This window comes from Temnothorax nylanderi, unplaced genomic scaffold, assembly GCF_030848795.1.
Source record: "Temnothorax nylanderi isolate EJ_2023f unplaced genomic scaffold, tnyl_v1.0 TNYL_tig0007_pilon, whole genome shotgun sequence".
NCBI classification, from domain to species: domain Eukaryota; kingdom Metazoa; phylum Arthropoda; class Insecta; order Hymenoptera; family Formicidae; genus Temnothorax; species Temnothorax nylanderi.
The window spans coordinates 1729944-1753211 of NW_027249069.1; the positions used below are offsets into that span (position 1 = coordinate 1729944).

Consider the following 23268-nt stretch of genomic DNA (forward strand, 5'->3'; position numbering starts at 1 on the left):
ACAACGTGTATCTTAAACTATTTTAATTTTATTACATATGCAATTTAATTGTATTTACATTTCGTACAAGGTTTATAATTTATAAACTTGTGATGGAATTTACAATAAGAATTAATTCATTAATTAATGCGAATTATACGTTACTTACCACTCGTGGTTGTCCGTTAACTCCAAATAAGAATTACATTCGATCAGTCCACATCAGAATAAAACGTAAGCTCTTTTTACAGCTTCCACTCCTTCTTCCCGCCTCGCAGTTTCTTATTAGTTATAATGTGAAGTATAAACAGACGGAACGCATACTTATTAAATCGGTTTATTAAGCAGAAACAATATTTCCGATTCGAAGTTGTGTCGCTGTTTGTCAAAATGATAATAATAAAAAATGATTTATTCTAAGCGGAATCACAAGTTGAATATTGCATCTGTTGCAAAGGCCATCAATAAATACTATTGTTCTATATAGAAATGTATTTATGACGATACAGAGTAAAGTCTAAAAATTATATGGGAAAAATAGTATGTGAAACACACGTAGTATCACGCATCCCATTATCGAGTAAAGTCACGTAACGTACGGAACATCTGCTCAAAAGATGTTCGGAGATGCACACGGGGTAGGAGTAAGAGGAGAGGGTAAGACGAGAGTGGTGAGCGTTAACGCTTTACGAGGGGTTTAGAATCACATCTCCATATTACGGGTACGGCTCTCTAATTAGTGTAATAGTCGCAACGAAGAGTAAGTGTAAATTACTCAATTACACGTACACGCACAGGCGTACACACACTCTTTTTACTCATTTACCTTTAGTGGCTCGTATCGCCTTGCATATTTCGATCCACGGGTGTCCGTAGGAACTGCAAACGTCACACACGTTATTAGTCGAGCTCGAGGATGGTTTTTGTTGACTAGCTTGATGCCCGGGTGTACTCGGCGACGAGGAGCCCTCTCTTTTTGATTTGCACGTGGTCGACGAGAAACGACGAGGGAAATCGATCGTGGAGGAAGGCGGCGGGGAGGCCGGCGCGCGGGTCTTGCGCGACGGCAACGTTGCTGAATTGTACGGCAAATTCGACGTGGGTTGACCGGTGGAGGGCGATCGTTCCGACGACGGCGACGACGATTTCGTCGTCGATCGGATCGACCGGCAGGATGGTGAGGACAGGCGCAGACACCGCAGCAGGTTGAGTCAATCGTTGACCAATCCTTGAGATACGCTCATCAGCTGCTCCTTCAGAACGCGGAAGGACGGTCGCACTTCCGGACTGTGTGCCCAGCACTTACGCATCACCTGAAATTCGAATCGATTTATGGATTCTGTACATCGTGAGACGCGCGATCGAGAACGGAAGGAAAAAACGCTAATTTACCTCGTATACTTCCTTGAAACACGCCTTAGGTCGTTCCAGGATGATTCCTCGCTGCACCCGCTCGACGACTTCCGTATTCTTTAGGCGACCGTAAGGCATCTTTCCGCACGTGAATACTTCCCACATAAGTACTCCGTATGCCCACACATCCGACTTCGAGCTGAAGCGCGTGTAGTTTAGCACTTCCGGCGGCGCCCATTTGATGGGAAATTTAGTGCCACCGCTACTGGTATACTGATCATCGAGTACGTACCTGGAAATATTCACAATCACTCATTTACGTATCTTCTAAATATCTTCTGTTTTAATTAATCCTTCTAATTTCGTAAAAAATGTAAGAATATAAAGGTATAAAATAAAGTGGCTTACCTAGCTAAACCAAAATCTGCAACTTTTACTACATTTTCCGATCCCACCAGACAGTTACGTGCTGCAAGATCTCTGTGTATATAGTTATGCCTCTCTAAATATGCCATTCCTTTGCAAACCTGCACGAAGAAATACAATTATCATGAAAAATTCAGAAAACCTCGTTTGTATTATCTTGACAGCCACACGTTCTACCGTCTGCAGGACGGAATTTGCATTACCTGTATACACATATCTAACAAGAGGCCAACGTTTGCACCTAATGAGGTTTCGTGACGGCGGAGGTAGTTGAGGAGAGATCCATGTCGCATGTATTCCGTGACAATGTATATTGGCCTATCTTTACTGCAAACGCCGTATAGCTGGACTAGGTTTTGATGTTGCAGTTTTCTGCACAAACGAATAAAACTCGTTATAATAAACGTATTTTAACTAGATCTACCGATATTACTTAGAGAACAAGTTGTACACTGTACAGTTTCTTATTTAATTAGAGAATAATTCCAGTCGAACGCTTGATTGTTGATCGAAGGGCTCGATACGGAAACTAGATTGAGACTTACGTCATTACTTTAGCTTCTTCTATAAAATCGTCCTCGGACATGGTTCCCTCTTTCATCATCTTCACGGCGACGTCGATGGAGCCGCGCCACTTTCCTCTCCGCACGACTCCAAATTGACCGGACCCGAGCTCCTCCAGCAAATGTAATTCCGCCGGGTCAATCTCCCATTTGTCTGTGAAAAAGTCGTCCGCCGTTAAGTGACGTCGTATACCCGATAGAGTTTCTATATACTCTATGTGCGCGTTTTATATATTTTACACATATTAAGGAATAGGAGAAAGTTGCACATATACAAATTTTACGAACCGTGACTGAGGCCGGCGGTCGGGGGCACGGGACGATCGCAGGGGCTGGTCTTCAATCGACTGGCCAGACCGCCGCTGTTGTGTCTATGGTAATTAACCAGATCGGGAATGGAGCCGCAGCAGTGTTTTTCCGATAAATAAAATTCTCCGCGGGTATTCTGTTTGATGTGGTAATGCTTCACGTGGGGATGTGGCCTGCGGCAGAACGGAAAATCATAAATTATCGAAGCGAGGCGGCCGCTACGCCGAAGGGCGCGAGACAATTTAAGAGTTAAAGCCAGTCGGCGGAAGCCACTTGTAATCGTCTCGATAATATTAACTTACACTTTCGTGTAAAGAGAAAGCGTGTAAAGCCCTTTCGTCGAGGAGTTACGAACGACAAAACAGCCCTCCTTATCTTCTTGCTTCAGCAGCGACTCGGCGCGTTGTCTTGACATATCACCTACGTACCATCTACAACAGCAAGTGGACCCATTTTTTTTTATCTTTATCACGTGCGAGTACCTTGCGATTTATGTGAAGTCTCTGCCAGAACTTTGTTCTAGTGGAAAAACGGTTGGCTGATAATTCGAAAAATGGGGAAAGGCAACAAGGCGTTATCGAATCCGCAAGATACTAAATTCAGTGATTTGTAGGAAAAGAAGATTATACGGCGGACTTACTCGTATTTCTGTAGGCCCAACAGCTCCTTCTCTTTAACGTAGTTGCTGGGAATATAGCCGATCGATCTGCAATTAAATGCGCGCCGTATGACTTTCTGCAAACCCGTTTTTCACCGCGCGTATACGTATTTTGCCGCATAAGTAAACAATCCGGCTATTCACGAATAATCATCGCTGATTATACAAGAGTACTACTGTGATTACTGTTTGCGCACCGTACAACCGATTATTTTTTTACGATTGAACGCCGGTTGATCGCCGCCACCGCGACGTAAGCGTGAGATAAAAAAAAAACTACAGATAAGACGTCGCGGCTCGTTCGTCGTAAAGAAGTTTCGGAAGAGTTAAATATCGTGAAGCAATTTTTAAAGCTTGTTTTGGGAGGAATTATGTACCCATTCTCGTCCTTAACTTTCCACCAGTGCTCCTGGGAATCGTCCAAGACCTCGTACTCTGCACCCTGGACTCGTAAAAATAGAGACAATAAATATTCTGCGTTTAATTCAATATATTATATGCAATATTATATATTATAATAATTTGTCACTTTTTCTCTCTTTATAATATTTATTACTGCGCTTCGTCTTTACCTTCTCGAGAGACAAATCGCCGCCTTCGATGGCTCGGAAAGGATACAGTGCCACCACAACTTTCGCCCGCAGCATTATCTTTTCCTGCGAAACAAAATTAATTTGCGTGGATTACGTAAAAAAAAAAAAAAATACTAAGAGCGAGGAAGTTTCCATTTCAACGGAACGTGGACTTACCTTCGCTTTGGAGGATGGTGTGCCGGGTGTACCACCTGGCATTATCGGGGTCGAGGGCGTTCCTGTAAAAAAGAAAAAAAAAAGAAATTAGAGCGAGCGGAAGATTTATAGTATTATTTTAACATGACATTTTTTGATCTGTCTATTACGCGGGTCATTTCTTTTTCAAATAACGCTTTAAGCACGCCACATTTTTCATGTTTATACGCAAACAATCGTTCTTCACATATTATCGCGTCAGGATAATTGTTGCAACAAATAAGAGTTTCTGACGATTTTGCAGCTAATAATTACTATTTTATCAAAACGCGTCCGTCGTTCGATTTCACAGAAAAGAGGACCGGGACGCGTTCCTCCTCGCATGGCAACGCACGGCGGGAGCTAAGCGGAACATCTCGACCGACGAGACGGCACCACGCCGGACTGACAGCATACCAAACCGGTGGACGCGGAGGAACGATACCACGAGAGCAGTCTCCACCCTGTCTAGACAAAATCAATGCGACCTCAAACCTCCTCCTACATCCCCACCCCGGCTACATCCTCTCTTCAGCACCGTCCTGCGTTTCGCACGTGCACGCTCGTCGCGTGCCCTGCAGCTGCGTGCGCGCCGCGCCGCATCCACCGCTGGTGCGCGCAAATGCCGCAAATATATATTACACACCCACCGTGAAATCTAGAAACTCTGCGCGCGGAATTGGTGGCTTCTAACTGAACTGCCGGCACGAAGTTCGTGCGTGGACGATCTGATATTTTATTACGAAATAAGCGCTCTCTCGAGCAACGAACCCTTACACGCTGTTGCTTAAGCCGCGGTGAATCAGCCTCCCTCGTCGCGTGACATCTTGTATTTCAGAATGCTCGTTTCCTTCGAGCGGCCCTTCTTTTCTCCCTTTCTGTCCCTCCTTCTGGCCGAGATTTATTACCCGGGGCAATCCCGCGGCAACGCGAGTAGAGGCTTCCCCGCTTGAGAGTTTCTCTTTGCGAAAAATATTTGGAGTATCTTCGCCATGCTCGGGCAGTTCTCTGCCCGTTGGAAAAAAAATTTCCCGTGCAGACGGAATGCTGTGTACCTTTTTGACCGGGGGCAGAATTAAGGGAAAAGGAGATTCACTCGTTGGAGATACTCCGTGCGAGTCGGTACACGTAATATTTTAATCCTTCAGCTTTAATTCCGCTCTACGTATTCCCGAAGTCTATTTCTCGGTTTATCACGCCCATAGGATAAAGGAAATGAAATAAAGCGAATATGTGAGAGATGCTCCATCGAGCGACGAGATTAACCGAAGGAAGAGATATTTCTCCTTTAAAAAGCGCCGTTAATTTTTCGCACAATGATACCCCTCGAATTTTGCGCGCAATTTCTCGGTGAATGGGGTAGCACAGATTCGCGCGGAGAAGCTTTTACAGGAGGCGACGGAAGAATCTCAAGGAGGATATCTCGGTAATGAAAGTCTCGCCGGGACACAAGGCCCCGCGACGTGAAAAGAGGGTAACAAAATCCGCCGGAGGCGACGCGCGTCTCTTCTCGGTGCATCTCCGAAAATATTCCGACTTTCGCAGAAATTCAATAAGTGGGAGAGCCTTAAAAAGGAGAGACGGTAAGGTAAACGTCACGTCTGAAATAGCGACGTCGTGATATTGAATCCGACTCTCAACATTGATTCAGATATATATATATATATATATACATATATATATATAAAACGCGAAGTATTGTTAAGTAAAGAAATATCTCGGTGCAATACCACCTGCGTTTTCATCGTCTCTTTTCTCCGTATATGTCTTCAGCGAGACATTGCTGCACGTACCTAGGCGAAAAAATCGTTGTAGGTTTACTTAACGTTTATCCACGAGCTGAGTCAGAGTCTCATTAATTTTGGCACGTGTTTTTCAATATAAGGAATATAAATCATATTATAACATAGAATAATACATCAAATCGCGATCAAAGCATCTATTTACTTCTTTCTAATACCGCGAAAGAATTCAACGCTGATAAGGGGACAACTCTTGACTCTTTAAATTTTATTAAATTTTTTTAATACGATACAGTACACCCCATTCACTAATATAAAGTACAGTAATTCTGTTCGCAATAGTTAAAATATTAACGTTTAAAACTTTTCGCGGGCGTAACTATTTATGCACACGACACAACAAAAATACATTCCATAATAATTAATCTTTCGTGTCGAAACTTTCAATTTGTACACTATCAATATTATGGTTACAATATGTACACGTTCTTGGATGGTATCTATCACAGAAACATTTAAAACACACTATTAATTTGCACCAAGCACATTTTATGAGTGCAACTTCTTTGCATAAACATGGTTCATTTATTATTAATATCGAAAAAAACATTTTAAACATTAATATTTCATAAATCATTGCGCATTGAACAGAGTTACTATACTCTGTATCAGTGAATGGAATGTATTGTAATATACTAATAATTTTGCAAAATTCAAAGGTTGATTGCCCCTTGCGATATATAAATAGATCCCTAAAGTTTCGTAATAACAGTGACACGTGGGAGGCCGCTGATCTCCTTGTCGATTTCGAAGTTGTTGCCGCCGAAGTAGAGATACCGTAATTTGACGGAATCAGCGAAAGTGCCGTTATCTATCGCGTGGATATTATTGCCGGCCAGCACGATATCTTTTAGATTGGAGAGTCCTGTAAAAGTGCCGACTACAATGTGAGACAGTTTGTTTTCGTCCAGTCGCAGTAGTTCCAGCTGAGACAGCTCCAGGAACGTTCCCGGCTCTAGAACGCTGATCTCGTTCTGTTGAAGATAGAGTCTCTTCAGACCGACCAAGTCACGGAGAAGCAACCTGGAGACGCTCGTTATCCGATTGTCATTTAAGTAGAGATACTGCAGCTTGTTCAATCCTCGAAAGGCACCGCTCGGTAATCCCTCTAGCCGATTGTAACCCAAGTCGAGGCTATTCAATTCGGTTAACCCGGCGAAGGAACCCGGCGCGACGCGGGAGATTTTATTGCTGTTGAGCCACATGTACAACAATCTGGGATTGAGATTCGAGAAGGATTTCGTCTCGACTGCCTCGATATCGTTTTGACCCAGGTCGAGAATTATCAAGCTTGACAGCCCGGCGAACGAGTCCCTCGGTATCGAACCGATCTTGTTGAAGACCAACGACAAGTACCGTAGGTGTCCCAATTCCGCGAACAAGTGCTTTGACAACGATACCACATTGCTGTCTAAGAGAAGGATCTTCAAGTTGGGCAAACCGCGAAAGGATCTCCTCTTCAGCACGGATATCCGGTTTCCTTGAGACAGGAGCAAGATCGTCGCCGTCACGTTTTTGAAAGCGTCCTCTCGAATCTCCAGGAGGTCTAAGTCGCTGAAGTCCAAGCGGAACTTCTTGAAACGACGTTGCATGACTTCGACGAGGATCCCCTTATAGTGGCAGACCTTGTAACCATTGACGTTTTGGCAGGTCGGCTCTTTCACCTCCGACGAGGCTCTCGTCAAGAGAAGCAGGATAAAGACTTGCGAAAAGAGCAGAAGAAACATCGCCGAAAGAGACCGAAAGAGGCCGACGCGCCTAATCGAGTGATACGGATGCTACTGCAATTATGTGTTCTGTATCCCGTGGAGAGTTAGCGATTAGATAGCGCAGCGTGACTTTTGGCATTGATTATCGTCACTTGCCGAGATACTATCGTGACACTGCATTCTTGGAAGTAGAGTCAATTACGAAATGTCAAAGTTGAAGAAATAGGAGATGCGTAATTTTGATTCACGGACGACGATGACGACGATGCGAAGATAGATATCTCGTGTTATTAAATGCTGGACTTGACGTTTTCCTCCAGCATCGACATATACCGACCGAGCGGCTTCATCGGAGTAAATCAAAGGATACGAATTATTACGAATTGCGCAATTTTGCGCTACCTTTAATCGTACGAGCAATGGAAGAGACCTCGCTGGAGGAGCAGATCAATTGGCTGACCGAACGCGATATCGCTACGGATGATTCGCCTTATTTTCTACGTTAGCATAATCGATTTAATTGAGTTTCAAATCATAACATCGAATATGATAACGCATGAAGTTGCGATTAAAAAATTTATTTATTTATTTCTTATGTCAGGAAGCATTCAACGCTGAGAAAAAGATAACCAACCCTTGACCTCTTCAATTTTTATGTTACACTACACCCCATTCACTGATACAATGTATACTAACTCTGTCCAATGCGCAATAGTTTATGAAATTGTTTAAATTTCTCCTGTCCGTAATTGTTTACATACACAGCAACAAAAATACATTTCATGACAATTAATCTTCGGTGTCGGAACTTTCAATTTGTACACTATCGATTATGATCACAATCTGTACATGTTTTCAAAGAATATCTATCATAGAAACATTTAAAACACACTATTAATTTGCACCAAGCACATTTTATGAATGCAACTTCTTTGCATAAACATGGTTCATTTATAATTAATATCGAAAAAAACATTTTAAACATTAATATTTCATAAATTATTGCGCATTGAACAGAGTTACTATCATCTGTATCAGTGAATGGAATGTATTGTAATATATAAAAAATTTAGCAAAATTCAAGGGTTGGTTGCCCCTTGCGATATATAAATAGATCCCTAAAGTTTCGTAATAACAGTGACATGTGGGAGGCCGCTGACCTCCTTGTCGATTTCGAAGTTGTTGCCACCGAAGTAAAGATATCGCAGTTTGACGAGATCAGCGAAAGTGCCATTGTCCACCGTGTGGATGCCATTGTCGGACAGCGTGATGTCTTCCAGATTGGAGAGTCCGGCAAAAGTGCCGACTACAATATGAGACAGTTTGTTTCCGCTCAGGTTCAGATGTTTCAGCTGAGACAGATCCCTGAACGTATCCGGCTCGAGAGCGCTGATCTCGTTCTGCTGAAGATAGAGCCTCTCCAGACCGACCAAGTCGCGAAGGAGCGACCTGGAGACGCTTGTTATCCGATTGTCATTTAAGTAAAGTTTCTTCAGCTTGTTCAATCCTCGAAAGGCACCGCTCGGCAAGTCCTCTAGCTGATTGTAGTCCAAGTAGAGGTAATTTAGTTCGGTTAACCCGGCGAAGGAATCCGGCGCGACGCGAGAGATTTTATTCTTGTCGAGATAAAGGCTCTCCACTCCGGGATTAAGATTCGAGAAGGATTCCGCCTCAATCGCTTCGATATCGTTGTAACCTAGGTAGAGCCAAATCAGGCTTGACAAGCCGGCGAACGAGTCCTTCGGTATCGAATCGATCTTGTTGAACATCAACGACAGCAACTGCAGGTGTCTCAAATCCGCGAACAAGTGCCCCGATAACGGTACCACATTGCTGTCCAAGTAGAGGACCTTCAAGTTGGGCAAACCGCGGAAGGATTCCCTCTTCAGCACGGATATCCGGTTGCCTAGATCCAAATGCAAGGTGTCCGTCGACACGTTCTTGAAGGCGTTCTCTCGAATCTCCAAGAGGTCCAGGTCACAGAGGTCCAATAGGGACAATTGGTCCTCGAAACGGCTTTGCGTAACTTCGACGAGGACCCCCTTGTAGTGGCAAACGTTGTAACCAAAACGTTGTAACGTTGTAACGTTGCCGTTGTCCTGGCAGGTCGGCTCCTTCACCTCCGACGAGGCCCTCGCCGAGAGAAACAGGATAACGACTTGCGAAAAGAGCGGAAGAAACCGCGACATGGCGAGAGATTTCGAATCAGTCAACGCGCCTATGAGTGACACGGACGTAACTGCAATTACGGGTTTTGTATCTCGTGGAGAGTTAGCGATTAGATAGCGCAGCGTGACTTTTGGCATTGATTATCACTTGCTGAGAAACTAGCGCGACTGCATTCTTAGAAGAGGAGTCGATTATGAAGTGTCAAAGTTTCAAATATACGAAAAGTGTGGTTCACAGACGACGACGACGACCGGATGTACTGGATTAAAAAAAAAATTATCTCGGTAGCGTCAAAACGCCTGAATTAATCGCGTCAATTAAAACGAACGCGCAGCTGAATATCTTGCATTAAACGCGGCCCTTAATAATCGCAAGTCGGCTTTTAGCGAACCGCGCGCATCACCGATGGCAGGTTATTCGCCACTGATTGTCTGTAACGAGCGGTAGAAAGTACGTAATAGTCCAGTGAGCACCCGGGACGAGTGAGGCGATCACGGAAAGTGGAGTGAAACAGTAGAAAAATAATACTCGTTGTATAAGAACTAAGAACGCGAGCATCCCCGAGATGGATAATCCGTTTTGCTGTACGTTTTACCCGAGGCAATTCGTATTTTTCAATAATTCCACGTTATATTTGTCATTGTACACACGTGCGTTATTAAATGTTTACCAACGTAAATAAATTCTCCCCTCAAAAATTGCAGCGTGTGTTTATCTCACGCTGCGCTGCGCTTTTACCGTCAAAGTTTAAAATCGTGTTAATTCCAAGACCTCTAAAAGATTAGGATTAGGAGATCCGCGGTTGATCTTGAATTTTCCAGCGAGTATATGAATTTTTCCGGACGAGTAATGACTCCGGAATGAACGACGAACGATCCGTGCAACGAAATACGTGCAACCCGGTCGAGAAATGCGACAAATATGTACCGCGGCGAGCGATTTTCAAGGCTAGCGGCGTCTCGCGAGCGGTGCCGAGGAACTTTCTAAGGTATTGGTGAAAACATCAGAAGAGCGATTCGCCTCTCGCTCGCGAGGTCATCGAACGATGTTACATCCCACTCGCTCACTTGCTCGCTCGGTTTCTCGATCCGCGAGCACTCCGCGATCTCGTTCGGTCTGCGGTTAATGACAAACCCGAGTCGTTAATGTGACGAAGGCGCATAAATATCAGCCGAACGAGGGAGAAGAGAATCGAGTATTCGCGTTGCTCGTCGCGGCGGAATCTCGCGCTTTGCGTAGCTCGACATTTTTCTCAAGAGCCAGCTTCGGCTGGCGACTTCATTTAATTGCTTCTCGGAGAGGACGATGACGAGCCACGGTCTATTATCGCGCGAAGAAAAAAAGAAAGAAAGAAAACGCACGCGATAATAAATACGCGAGCATAATTGCAGCTAACTACTCGCCTCGACGTGTTCCGGGTAGTCGGTTAGCAAACTCACGATTATTGTAACAATTTCCACGTCGTGGTCGCTTTGTCAGAGCCTTGTTCTTCTTCGACAACCTCGTCGTCGATCGGGCTTTTATTGAGATTCGTCATGTATCTCCTCCGCTCGGAGGGGAACGCTCGTGCAACCGGTGCGCAAATACAATGACCGCGTTACAGCGGCCCGACCGACGTGTCGACGTCTATGCAGCCGGTGAATGTCACCTGTAATGGCCAGCATTACGCCTCGCCGCCGCGGTAAGTACGCGCGCAAGTAATTGACATTTGCCCAGGTATACTCTTAATCGACTTTTAATACGTGGAAAATCGCCTTAACAGGATGTGGTGGTACGTCGAACTCCGCACGAGAAGTCGCTACGCGGAGCACTCTATTTTACATAAGAGCCGCCTGGGCTTTTTACCGAGTTCGTACGATCAAGTTTGGAACGGAGCGAGAAACATTTGCCTCAACCTCTCTCGACTCTCGGCGAGTCGAGTTCGTTGACAATTTCTTATCGCAATTCCCCTGCTCTCGCGTAACCGCGACTCTGTAATTGGACCTGTACTTCGCGATCGCGGACGCAGATTTTTTTTATTTTACTTTATTTGTTAAAGATTGTATTACTGGCGCGTCCCCGCAGGGGGTGTACGCACGCTTCTCCGCAAAATGCGTGATGCAAAATGATCCACATGTCGATCGACGTTGCGATCTTGACATTAGGCGTGGCAAGAAAGTTACACGCCGTCGTGGTACCGTTTCTTATGAAACCGATGGAGGTCGGTCGTGCTCGCGCGCGCTCGCTCCTCCGTGTAACCTTTTACATTTTGCGCAAGCGATATTTCTCCGCGCGCGGAGATAATAAAGAAATGTATACGCGGATGCTTTCCACGGTGCGAGCTGAACCGAAAAGCTGAAAAATAAGGAGCGAGCGTGGGAGAAGATTTAGGAGCGAGGAAGGGGGGAAAGAGAGAGAGAGAGAGAGAGAGAGAGAGAGAGAGAGAGAGAGAACGCGATAGGCACTGGATCGTTTCACCTGCGTGTATAGCGTTCTTACAAATCCCACGTTACGAATGGAGAACGCGAGTTTCCACGGCGGACTGTTCTACGAATTTTTCACGTTATCCTCTCAAACGCGTTGAGCGTACTTTTTTTAATCGCGACAGAGCGATTTTAACTTCTCATTTCATTAAAACGAAAGTGGCTCGCTGCAAAATATGCTAATAGCTCCGTGTTTTAAAGGCCATCGGTCTCGCGTCGACTGGACTGAACCAGAAGAAAATCGAAACCGATACCAGGCGCAGCCTGGTGGCGTTATCGGCGAGCGGATCGAACTTCGAATTCCAAAAGGCGAAGGAAAGTTTCCGAAAAGGTCCAGCCGACTCACCGGAATTACTGTGTCCAGTAACGTTGCCGGTGGCCGAGTGTACCGCGTTGGTAGCGGCGTTCGCGACCTGCTTTAAGGCGCTTATCACCAGCATAGCTCCCGTTGGCCGGCTAATTGCCCGTCGCAATTAGCATCTGGCAGCGCGCGAGACGAACGACACACACACAGACCGGGGCACACGCGACGGGGATCGCTCTCTCGACCACCGAGGCTTTGCGAGAGACGTGGACGGCCTCGGAGAGGAAAGGCGCGGAAGCGGCCGTGGAAGCGGCTCGACGCGGACTGGGCTCGGCTCGAGAACGTCTAAGCGCGCGCGACTGGTCGCTCGCGCCGAGCAGCAACGCGAAAGGGAACCGAGCCCGTCGTCGTCGTCGTCGTCGTCCCCGTCGTCCCCGTCGTCCCCGTCTCGCTTGGTCCCCTTCCTTTCGGAGTTTCACCTTCACGGAAGTCTTCCCTCGCCGCCGATTAATGCCGCCGACCGTAGACCGAAGACGACTCTTCGACACGCGCTGTGACGCGCGCGATGCGTTACGTGGACGTTGTTCCTGTCCGTACTCTAACCCGGAAACTAATATCGCTGATACATCCGGAGACCAATTACGCCAGGAAGCGTTGAACGAGGTGCGAGATTCTCTGATTTATCGTGGGAAATTAATATAATATATCAGGGAATAAAGTAAAAAAAAGGAGACTTGTACAGTGAGAGATAACGATAAATTCGATTGGGAATCAAATATTTATGGGGCGATATTTTTCGCAATAAATTCTTTATAGTGATATGATATAAAATAGTAATGAAAAATGCTTAAATCAATAATATAAAACAATATTTTATAATTTAATATAAAATAATATAAAAAATGCTTAAATCGATAATCAATTTAACCGGATTTATGTGGATTTACTGTTCCAACAATAAGTTGTGTTTTAAAACTGAAAAATATTCGGCGCACGGGTTTTTTTTTACTGATTGTGAGTGGGAATAAATATACAAAAATTCACATAAAAGTATTATTAACGACATGAACTCCCTATTGCTCTGAGCTCCTTCTTTATCAGTCGATTTATTAATCGTACGAGTACCCTCTCGGTCCTTATCTCTTCCTCGTAACTCGATAAAGAAAGAAATCTAGAAGAAAAAATCAAAAGATTTTGTCGGGACTTGTTTTCGAATAAACTAAAATAATTCACCGTGCGCTTTTTTTGGTCGCAGTCACTCGGGAAGGGGGAAAATTAAAATAAGGATGTTCGCTACGACGGACCATTTCTGCGCGCGACATCGAATTGACGAATATCGATATCGGCTCGCGTCAATTCCTCTCGGGTAACCGGAGTGCGCCGTGTAGAAGTTATAGAACCTGGGAAAATGGCTGGTGACGTTGTAGACCAGCTTACCAGCAAACTCAGCACTTTGCGACAAGCACCTATCTGGTACCGGTCTCTCGGCGATGTCCAATTAAGTGTGCGCTAAGATTGCCACGGGAAGCAGCAACTTAAAACACAGGCGGTAGGCGCGGAGGAGGGGAGGGAAACGTGTAAGCCCGGCGACAAATAAAGCGCGTTTTTTAGCGCAACGCGGATAAATAAACTTCCCGGGTCTAATGAAGATAAAAGGACGTAATAAAGCGTCGGCGAACACGGCGACGGGAGGGAGGGAGGGAGGGGAAAAACGACGAAGAGAAGGAAGCGAGGTGGAGGCCGCGGGACGGTATGCGCGACGACGTCGTTATCGGGCCTCACGCTAAATCGAATTTCGTGCCCGTCTCCTTGGCTTCCGTCACCGTATACTTGAGAGCTCAATGATACATCTTGTCGAGTTTTCCGAGCACGAACGACAGCGGCGGAATACCGCCGTATCGACGACAGGCTCGACGGCACCTCTCGAGACGTTTTTCCGGACGTTCTCGCGCGCATTTAAATCAGCTCGGCACGGCTGACGCTGTTACAGGCGTCGAGGGAACAATGTTATTACGCGGCGGATAGAGCCGGCGAGGATGCTGCACGGAAGTTTTTGGCTCGTTAGGGAATCCACGGACTCTCGGCTCATGGAATTTGCGCGAATCCCTCGCCGCGCCGTACAGACACTCGCTCCGCTCCGGCGCGGCCGCGGCCACGGCGCAGCGAGTGGAATATCGATTCCGCCTCTTCCGAATTTGCTGCAAAATCCTCGGCGGCTCACCATTATGCATTCGGGCTCTTCGGGCCCGGGAGGAGTCTTCCGACCCCACCGTCGGCCGTCGTAACAAAAGCCTGAGCGCGATACGCCGGCGTGTACGACCCGAATCGCGAAAATAGAGAGCCGTGAGTCGAACAAGAGGCGTCTGTCACAGGCAGAGCCGCTACCAGCGCGTCTCGCGACCGTTTTCCCGAAGAATCAGTCCGTCAAAACGCAAAGAAAAGAGGTACCTGTTCCAACTGGGCACTCTCGAGCCAAATGCGTAACTGGGTTTCCGGAGCGAGCGTAATTTCACCGCGCATATAAGTGCAAGGCCGATTTTCGGGTCCTTATTTTTATTGCGAATCTATCGCGAGTTTCTAACGCCAGACTATATTCCTGGTTCGCTATGAAATTCGTGAATAGCGTGAATGAACATACTCGTCGAGTTTGAATTCGTGCCAATTGGTCAATGGATCGGCTTTTTCGGAAAAAACGAAAGAGCGTGAGTCATAACGAATTGCGCAATCTGGCGGTAGCTTTAATCGTACGAAGAGTCGCGAGACCTCGTGGGAGGAACAGATCAACTGGCTGACCGAACGCGATATCGTTACGGACAATTCACTTATTCGCCACATTAGCACGGTCGATCGAGTTTCAAATAATATTATAACATCGAATAGGATAACGCATGAAGTTGTGATTAAAGGATTTATTTATTTTTTTTATGCCGCGAAGGAATTCATGATAAGGGGACCAACCCTTGAGTTTTTAAATTTTTTATATCTTATTGTACACCCCATTCATTAATATAAAGTACAGTAACTCTGTCTAGTGCGCAACAGTTTATCAAACATTAATGTTTAAAACTTTTCGTGTCGGTAATTGTTTACACGCACGACAAGAAAAATACATTCCATGGCAATTAATCTTCGGGGTCGGAACTTTCAATTTGTGCACTATCAATATGGTCACAATATGTACACGTTTTTTGAATGGTATCTATCAAAGAAATATTTAAAACACATTACTAATTTGCATCAAATGCGTTTTATGAATGCAACTTCCTCTCATAAGCATGGTCAATTTATTATTGATATCGAAAAAAACAACATATCAAAAATTTAACAAAATGTAAGGGATCAAGGGTTTGTTGTCCCTTTATGAGATATAAACAGATCCCTAGGGCGTCGTCCTGACAATGACTTCAGGAAGGTCGCTGAACTCCTTGTCGATTTCGGTGAAGTTGTTGCCACCGAAGTAAAGATTTCGCAGTTTGACGAGATCAGCGAAAGCGCCATTATCCACAGCGCTGATGTTATTGTCCGACAGCTTGATGTCTTCCAGATTGGAGAGTCCGGCAAAAGTGCCGACTACAATGTGAGACAATTTGTTTCCGTCCAGTCGCAGTAGTTCCAGCTGAGACAGCTCCCGGAAAGTTCCCGGGTCGAGAGCGCTGATCTCGTTCTGCTGAAGATAGAGTCTCTTCAGACCGACCAAGTCGCGAAGGAGCGACCTGGAAATGCTTGTTATCCGATTGTCATTTAAGTAAAGATCCTCCAGCTTGTTCAATCCTCGAAAGGCACCGCTCGGCAAGTCCTCTAGCCGATTGTAGTCCAAGTGAAGGCGACTCAGTTCGGTTAACCCGGCGAAGGAATCCGGCGCGACGCGAGAGATTTTATTCCAGTTGAGCCAAAGGTACAGCAGTCCGGGATTAAGATTCGAGAAGGATTCCGCCTCGATCGCTTCGATATCGTTGTGACCTAGGTAGAGCCAAATCAGGCTTGACAAGCCGGCGAACGAGTCCTTCGGTATCGAATCGATCTTGTTGAAGATCAACGACAGCGATTGCAGGTGTCCCAAATCCGCGAACAAGTGTCCCGATAACGGTACCACATTGCCGTCCAAGTGGAGGCGCTCCAAGTTGGGCAAACCGCGGAAAGATTCCCTCTTCAACACGGATATCCGGTTGCCTTGATTCAGATACAAGTGCGTCGCCGACACGTTCTTGAAGGCGTTCTCTCGAATCGCCAAAAGGTCCAGGTCGCTGAGGTCCAATCGGTCCTCGAAACGGCTTTGCGTAACTTCGACGAGGACCCCCTTGTAGTGGCAAACGTTGTAACCATCGTTATCCCGGCAGGTCGGCTCCTTCACCTCCGACGAGGCCCTCGCCGAGAGAAACAGGATAACGACTTGCGAAAAGAGCAGAAGAAACCGCGACATGGCGAGAGAGTTCGAGTCAGTCGACGCGCCTAACCGAGTGACACGGACGCAACTGCAATTACGGGTTTTGTATCTCGTGGAGAGTTAGCGATTAGATAGCGCAGCGTGACTTTTGGCATTGATTATCGTCACTTGCTGAGAAACTAGCGCGATTGCATTCTCCCCCATCGACCTATACCGATCGAGCGGCTTTTTCGGACGAAATTGCAGAGCGCGAATCATCACTAATTGCGCAATCTGGCGCTAGCTTTAATCGTACGAGCAATCGAAGAGTCGAGAGACCCTCGCTGGAGGAGCAGATTAGCCGGCTGACCGAACGTGATATCGCCACGAACGATTCGTTTATTCGCCACATTAGCGCGGTCGATTTCATTGAGTTTCATGGAGTCGTCCCGGATTCCTGCAGGCTCCAATCGATTTCTCTCCGTGGCCGCGTCGCGCGGACACAGCGTATTCCCGTAAAGCGGTTTACATCCCTCTGCGTTTTTGTACAGACGAGAAGGAAAACAGGCTTCCGAGCGTGAGGAGGATAAATGCTGGCACGAATCCATGTCGCGAGTCCACCGATCGACTATCGAGTCCCTCTCCCGAGATTCGCGTCGACCGATCTCGCGAATCGGTGCGGGAACGTAAGAAATAGGAAACGGGCGCTGGAAGTTTCTATCCAGTCGTGGCAATATGCGGAAGAATCGTGCTCGCCGATTCACCGCGCCAATCGATACACGAAGAGCAGGTACGGAGAGGTTTGAAATGCTTTTTACGACGGTTTTCCATTTGCGGTTTCCGTGGTCGCGGACGAATCTCCATTGAGACACAATTGCGCGCTATAGAACATCTCTGACAGTCCAATATATTCAAATATGCATTTGGATTTATGCGCAGGCCTCCCCGGAGTGCCTCAAATACTCCATGGTACGTCTTGATGATGCGTGACAGTAATTAACTCGTTATTGATTGTACGATATCTATTATATATTTCAACGCGTACACTTTTCCTAATTATTTTATATTCATACGACGAGTAATGGTAATCTTTTTCGCAAAATGCAGCAGTGTATCACATATTTTGTAAATATATACATATAATTGTAATTATTATATATATATAATATATATATATATAAAATATATATAATTCACTAATTATTATATATACCTAATAATTATAATTAAGTATATTTATTATATATATTCACTATAAAATAAAAAGCGAGCAGGATTCACTCAATGTGTCCGTGAGCATGTCGAGTTCCTTTTATTTCCCCGTCATCCGTATTACCCTTGCAGTTAAATACTTCTTTTGCACCGTCTCTCGTGTGGCAAAACGGTATACACAATTTATTTGTCGGAGGCTATTAGACCAGCAGCTACGAGTACGTCCAATCTCGTCTCGCCACACCAGTCGCTCCTCTCTTATTGAATCTACATTTGCCAATACCGTCACGCGCGCGTACGAGTCGGCCTTATTTGTTGCGGTAGTCGGAAACATTGTGTTCTCTGAAGAGGACTCTGCTCCGCCGCAGAAACTAGACTTTGCGAAACGCGTCCCAGGGATAAGCGGATTATTTTGAGAAACGAAGGTGAGGCGAAAAGAGAAAAGTCACGGCAGGGAACAGAAAATTCAATAATATTAAATTCAATAATATACGATGGATGCCGAATAAGACACCCATGTAAGCTAAAGTTGAAAGTTAATGCAATTAACAGACGACAAGATGTCACACTCGTCGAGTATGACATGTTTTACCGAATAAAAGATAGAAAAAGGATGATCGAGATGTTCGATGGAATGTATTTTATTACACTTGAAAATTACTTGAAGAATATATGGAGGCTTTAGAACTTCTATATATTACCTAACTGTGAGCTGTATAATAATTAATAAAGCCTAATAAGCGTGTAAAAATCGAATACAGAAAAATATTGACCGTCCGGTGATAATATATCGAAATTTGTAGCGAAATTTCAGAACGTCCATCGGCAACCGGAGTTTTGTCGCACTTTCCTTCATCTCCAACAGCTTGTTCAAACACAATCGTCTTCATTCGTCTTCATTCGTAAACCCGATTACCCGCCATTCAAGTAAACTGAATAGTGTCCACGCGGTTGTATAATATCGCGCGTGACACCTTCCATCCGTCCTTCTGTACTCGAATAATTCAAATACGACGATATATACATTTGCCAGTTCAACCGTGCACTATCATCGCGCTTCAGCCGCCGATCGCGTAGACAAACCGATCGTTCAGTTGAATGAAACTCCTAATGTCAGTAGGGGGAATAATGGGGAACTGAGTCTAATTCTCGCAGTGTCACTTCGCGATTAATTCAATCCTTCCTCGCGCCTTCGACGTTTAGCGTAAGGGAAAATCAAGCTTGCGACAACGCAGCAAACATTTTGATATCAGCGCCGTTCGCGAAAGTAAGATGTCCTCTAAAAATGTTAATCAATTCAGAATACAAAAATCACGCGAAAATACAGTCTTATTTATTTGTATCATTATAAATATATATTCACGCGCGATTTATATCTGCGGACACACCGATAAACTCTTAACGTAACGTTTTACGTTACGTAGAGATTTCGCAAACGAAATAATGCACAGTGTTATAGTTTACATTGTCCATTCCCTGAATCTTAATTAGAATTGCGCAATTCTGATCCTTATCCTTGTTATCGGGTATGCATTGTCATCTTTTTACTCATCTGATATACTCTGTGTCTTGTATAGCCTGGTCCGTGATGGTAACCCAGTCGCCTTCTTCGTAAAGATCGTTAAGACCGAGCCAAGTCGCGTTCGCGTTTATCTCTTGTAACATACGCGAAAGAATCCTTTCCTCGGAATTCGAATTGATAATAGCCAAATGACCTAATCACGTGTGAAATACGATGAGAAATCCTCTCTGCTAATTTTTCTAATTTCTCTGATACAAGCGACTTTGAGCTGATTATACAAATACACGTAATGTTATCCATTCAATGACGATCGCTCAATATACACGGTATATCATGAATTATTTTCTCTATCTCCGTCCTGGATACAAGTCTGGCGAGCCTTGTTCCAGGAAACTTTGTGAGGGTAAACCCTGTGCGTGCTCGTACTATCAGATGACAAAAGAGAACCATCCCTCTTATCTAACAATAATCGCTTAAAGAACTGACTGTCGTTTATATAAAATATTTGCTGGCCCACGTTGTGTAGTTAGTCCGCTCGTTCATGATCACGGATTTCTTGCTCGACTCCTCTGACGGATAAATAAATAAAGTCATTCAATACTCCTCGAGTCACATAAAGCAATGGTCCGTCTCTTAGTCTAGAAATACTTATTTATTTATGTAATACATCTTATCTAAAAAAAGCAAGTAAATCTCGGGCAAATAAGTCGCGGGAAATCCCACGAATGTCAACATGTCTGATAAGTCCCACTATCTTTGAGGAAACATGGTCTGGATAGGAAGTTTTTCTGTCTCTAAATCGAGAACACCAAGCGGTTGCAAAATTAGAAGGAAAAAAATAGTAGGATAAAAAGTTTAAATTTTAAAAGACTCCGTACGTTTTGTACCCTCTTTTCCGAATGAAAGACCACTAAATATAAATTTACCTACAAACCGTACTATTTCGCTTATTTAGATTAATTTACCTGTGCTGTTTTGCTTATCTGAATTTAGCAACGAGGCCGGCGGACACGGCAAAAAATATTCCGGCGGCTTTAGACCGATGTCAGTGTCAGTTTGAGCGTATACACATCGTATCCTCGAATTTCGCACCAAAAAACGAGAGCAATTAGGTGATGCTTGAACATTGTTAAACTTTGTTGCTGTCGAGCAGTTTCGTGAAGCAATGTCATGACGGATGGTCGACGTTTATCTTTTATTTATGCTTATTCGATAAGATAACCGAGTCGGGTCATGAACGAAGACTAAATTAAACGCTGATTCGTCTCTGCGTGACAAAGAAGGTACAGATGAACGTATCAGAATTGCATACGAAAAAATATTTAATAAGAGAATTGAGGTCGGCATATATTCGTTTATTTATTTGTATTGTGATATAAATATATATAAAATTATACAAAACTAATAAGCCCGGAACGTTATATGAATAATAAACGTCCGCCTTTTATATTCATACAGTGAGGTAATTTAAAAATATATGACGGAATTAAATGAAAAAATCGATATAACCAAATTGTATTTTTTGTTCATAATATAAGAGTTTTTTTCATAATGTAACACATTTCAAAATTCTATAATAAATAACTTGTCTTAAAAATTTGCTATCTCTCCTCGCAAATTCACCTAAGACAAAAATAGACTTGTATCCAAAAGAGAGAAGGATAATTCGCGAGATACACCATATATATCGAGCGATCATTAGTCATCAATATTCCGATGAGCACAGGTAGGCGTTCGTGTAATTGTATATCCAATTGTTTCTTAACGAATTAATAATATCGCATCCCTGTCTCATTAATATCACATTTCTCATCGAATTTCTGATAATTGTAACAATAACAATGCTTCAGGGATGTATAACAATGCGAGAAGGACGGTAATTGGCCGGCAGCGTGGGCAATCTCTCCCGTCATGTGTTATAGCTCGATCGGCACGATCTAATGAAATTTTGAAGAAGAGCGAGGCACAGAATAAGCGGTCCGGGAGAGTGATGTAGGAGGTGGTGCGTAGGAAAGTAATCTGGCTTGCAGTAATAACGCGGCACGCATCGCTGACTAAACTTGCCTTTTAACAGTGAGAGGGGTCGGCGGCGCGGCGCGGGCGGCTAGAGGCACTTTTACGACGGGAACGAAACCGGTATGCCGAAGTAGCGGTTAGGGACCGGCTATCTTTGTGTTAAAACGTGCTATAATCCTATTTGCGAAACGCGAATCAAATTGGCAAGGACTTCATCGGATCGTTCCGTGTATCTTGGGCACGTTTAGTATAATGAGGGAGAGAAGAGGGAAGGAGAGATGTTGCCGTGACGATAATCTCGTGGGAAGACCGACGATCTGCGTTTGTAATCGGAGTCACCGGAGTTGTGGTCCTTCGAATAACTTAACTTCCGTCTCTGCTGCATTGTATATACGCGGCTTGCGTGCGGACGAACAACTGCGGCAGTCAGACCGAAGTTCGTAGTCATTGTAGTCAAACTTCCAGGCGGGAGGTGATGTCAGGACCGACCTGGATCGCAATCAAGACCGCAGGAGTTATCGAAATCGTTTGGCAACTTTCTCGCTCGCTTCTTCTGTCGAAAGAAGGGAAGCGGGAGGGGGGCAGCTTTTAGCGAGGAATTTTCACGAACCTCTGTCGAATCTGTGGGTCTATTCTGTAACTCTTAACGACAGTTTCGTTATCGTTATATTTGCGTTGCGCAGATTTTATATATGGTAAAAAAGCTGCGCAACGCCAATATAACGATAACGAGACTGTCGTTAAGAGTTACAGAATAGGCCCACTGGGAGACAATTGATACCTCTATATACATATATTCCTCGGATCACAACATCAGGACATTTGAGAGTTATCCTCGTGGCACTCATTCACTGACAAATAACGGCGTATCGCGAGAAACAGAATCTCGGAGTCGTCCGTCTCGACGGGCGCGAGTCCCTCCCGCTTGAAAGAACCCTCCCGACTTAATTGGCACTTACTACTTTCGGATCAGCCATCGTGATCATCCGAGAGCTCCGCTCGACGGCATTCGCCTCGCGTCTCGCGTCTCCGGGAAGGCAAACTGGCCAGAACTGGCGAGCGATTCTTTCCGCGAGCGAGAGCCCTTCTCGCGGATTCATTCAAGGCCGCGGGGATTTGACAGAACCGCGAGGAGGAGAGTGGCAAGAAGGAAACGGTTCTGTGCACGCGGTTGCATCGACTGAACGGTTCGCTCGGGAGGCACCTCTCGGAGACACTCTCTCGGGCAACCTTTAGCTCGCCGTCGCCGCGCTACATTCTCATCTTTTTTTCTCCGTTTTCTTTCCTCCCCGCCCTGTAATACCTCCCTTGATCAAAACTACCTTCGGGGGAGGGAATTTCGAACCGGTTGCGCACTATCGGTTATTTAATCAAATCTCTCGCTATATTTATTGATTATCCGCCGTATTCTCGCGTCGCGCTCCGCTCGTTTGATTTTTATTTTACGCCACGCTTCGGCGTGCAGATTGTTCGACGGCCTCCTCGGATATATATCCCCCTCGATAACCGGCCGTGAGGAGCAATCGCTCGGAAAGACGCGAAACGGAAGCGGCTGAAAAGCCGCGCTTTGAACGTAAAAATAATCGATCGCGAAGAGGCGAGTCGATTCGATCGACATTCGATGAAAGGATTCAATTAGCGGAAGGCATCGACG

General features: G+C 45.0%; 4 protein-coding genes across 10 annotated transcripts in view; all 4 read right to left on the reverse strand.

Annotated features, from left to right (window-relative positions):
* Positions 1-8: 8 nt before the first annotated feature.
* Btk29a (tyrosine-protein kinase Btk) overlaps positions 9-23268 on the reverse strand; it is a 31522-nt gene continuing 8262 nt past the window's right edge. For 4 of the 7 annotated variants that reach the window (XM_071720002.1, XM_071720014.1, XM_071720004.1 and 1 more), the window contains exons 5-15: positions 4038-4099; positions 3861-3944; positions 3666-3730; positions 3271-3336; positions 2933-3061; positions 2610-2803; positions 2304-2475; positions 1962-2130; positions 1741-1859; positions 1372-1624; positions 9-1292 (exon numbers count right to left, since the gene is read on the reverse strand). In XM_071720002.1, the coding sequence (XP_071576103.1) occupies positions 1191-1292; positions 1372-1624; positions 1741-1859; positions 1962-2130; positions 2304-2475; positions 2610-2803; positions 2933-3061; positions 3271-3336; positions 3666-3730; positions 3861-3944; positions 4038-4099 (1415 nt within the window). In that variant the 3' untranslated portion in view covers positions 9-1190. Of the gene's footprint in view, positions 1293-1371; positions 1625-1740; positions 1860-1961; positions 2131-2303; positions 2476-2609; positions 2804-2932; positions 3062-3270; positions 3337-3665; positions 3731-3860; positions 3945-4037; positions 4100-4826; positions 5906-12543; positions 12863-23268 lie in introns of those variants that run through there. The other 3 variants (XM_071720016.1, XM_071720021.1, XM_071720026.1) reach the window with 3 other exon arrangements.
* On the reverse strand, positions 6051-7992 carry LOC139781237 (uncharacterized). The gene has a single exon (XM_071720070.1). The coding sequence runs from the start codon at positions 7582-7584 to the stop codon at positions 6550-6552; it is 1035 nt and encodes a 344-aa protein (XP_071576171.1). The 5' UTR covers positions 7585-7992; the 3' UTR covers positions 6051-6549.
* Positions 8129-11056, reverse strand: LOC139781211 (uncharacterized). Its single transcript, XM_071720043.1, has one exon. It carries the CDS (start codon positions 9870-9872, stop codon positions 8685-8687), a length of 1188 nt encoding a protein of 395 aa, XP_071576144.1. The 5' UTR covers positions 9873-11056; the 3' UTR covers positions 8129-8684.
* Positions 15396-17030, reverse strand: LOC139781227 (uncharacterized). Its single transcript, XM_071720059.1, has one exon. The coding sequence runs from the start codon at positions 16919-16921 to the stop codon at positions 15881-15883; it is 1041 nt and encodes a 346-aa protein (XP_071576160.1). The 5' UTR covers positions 16922-17030; the 3' UTR covers positions 15396-15880.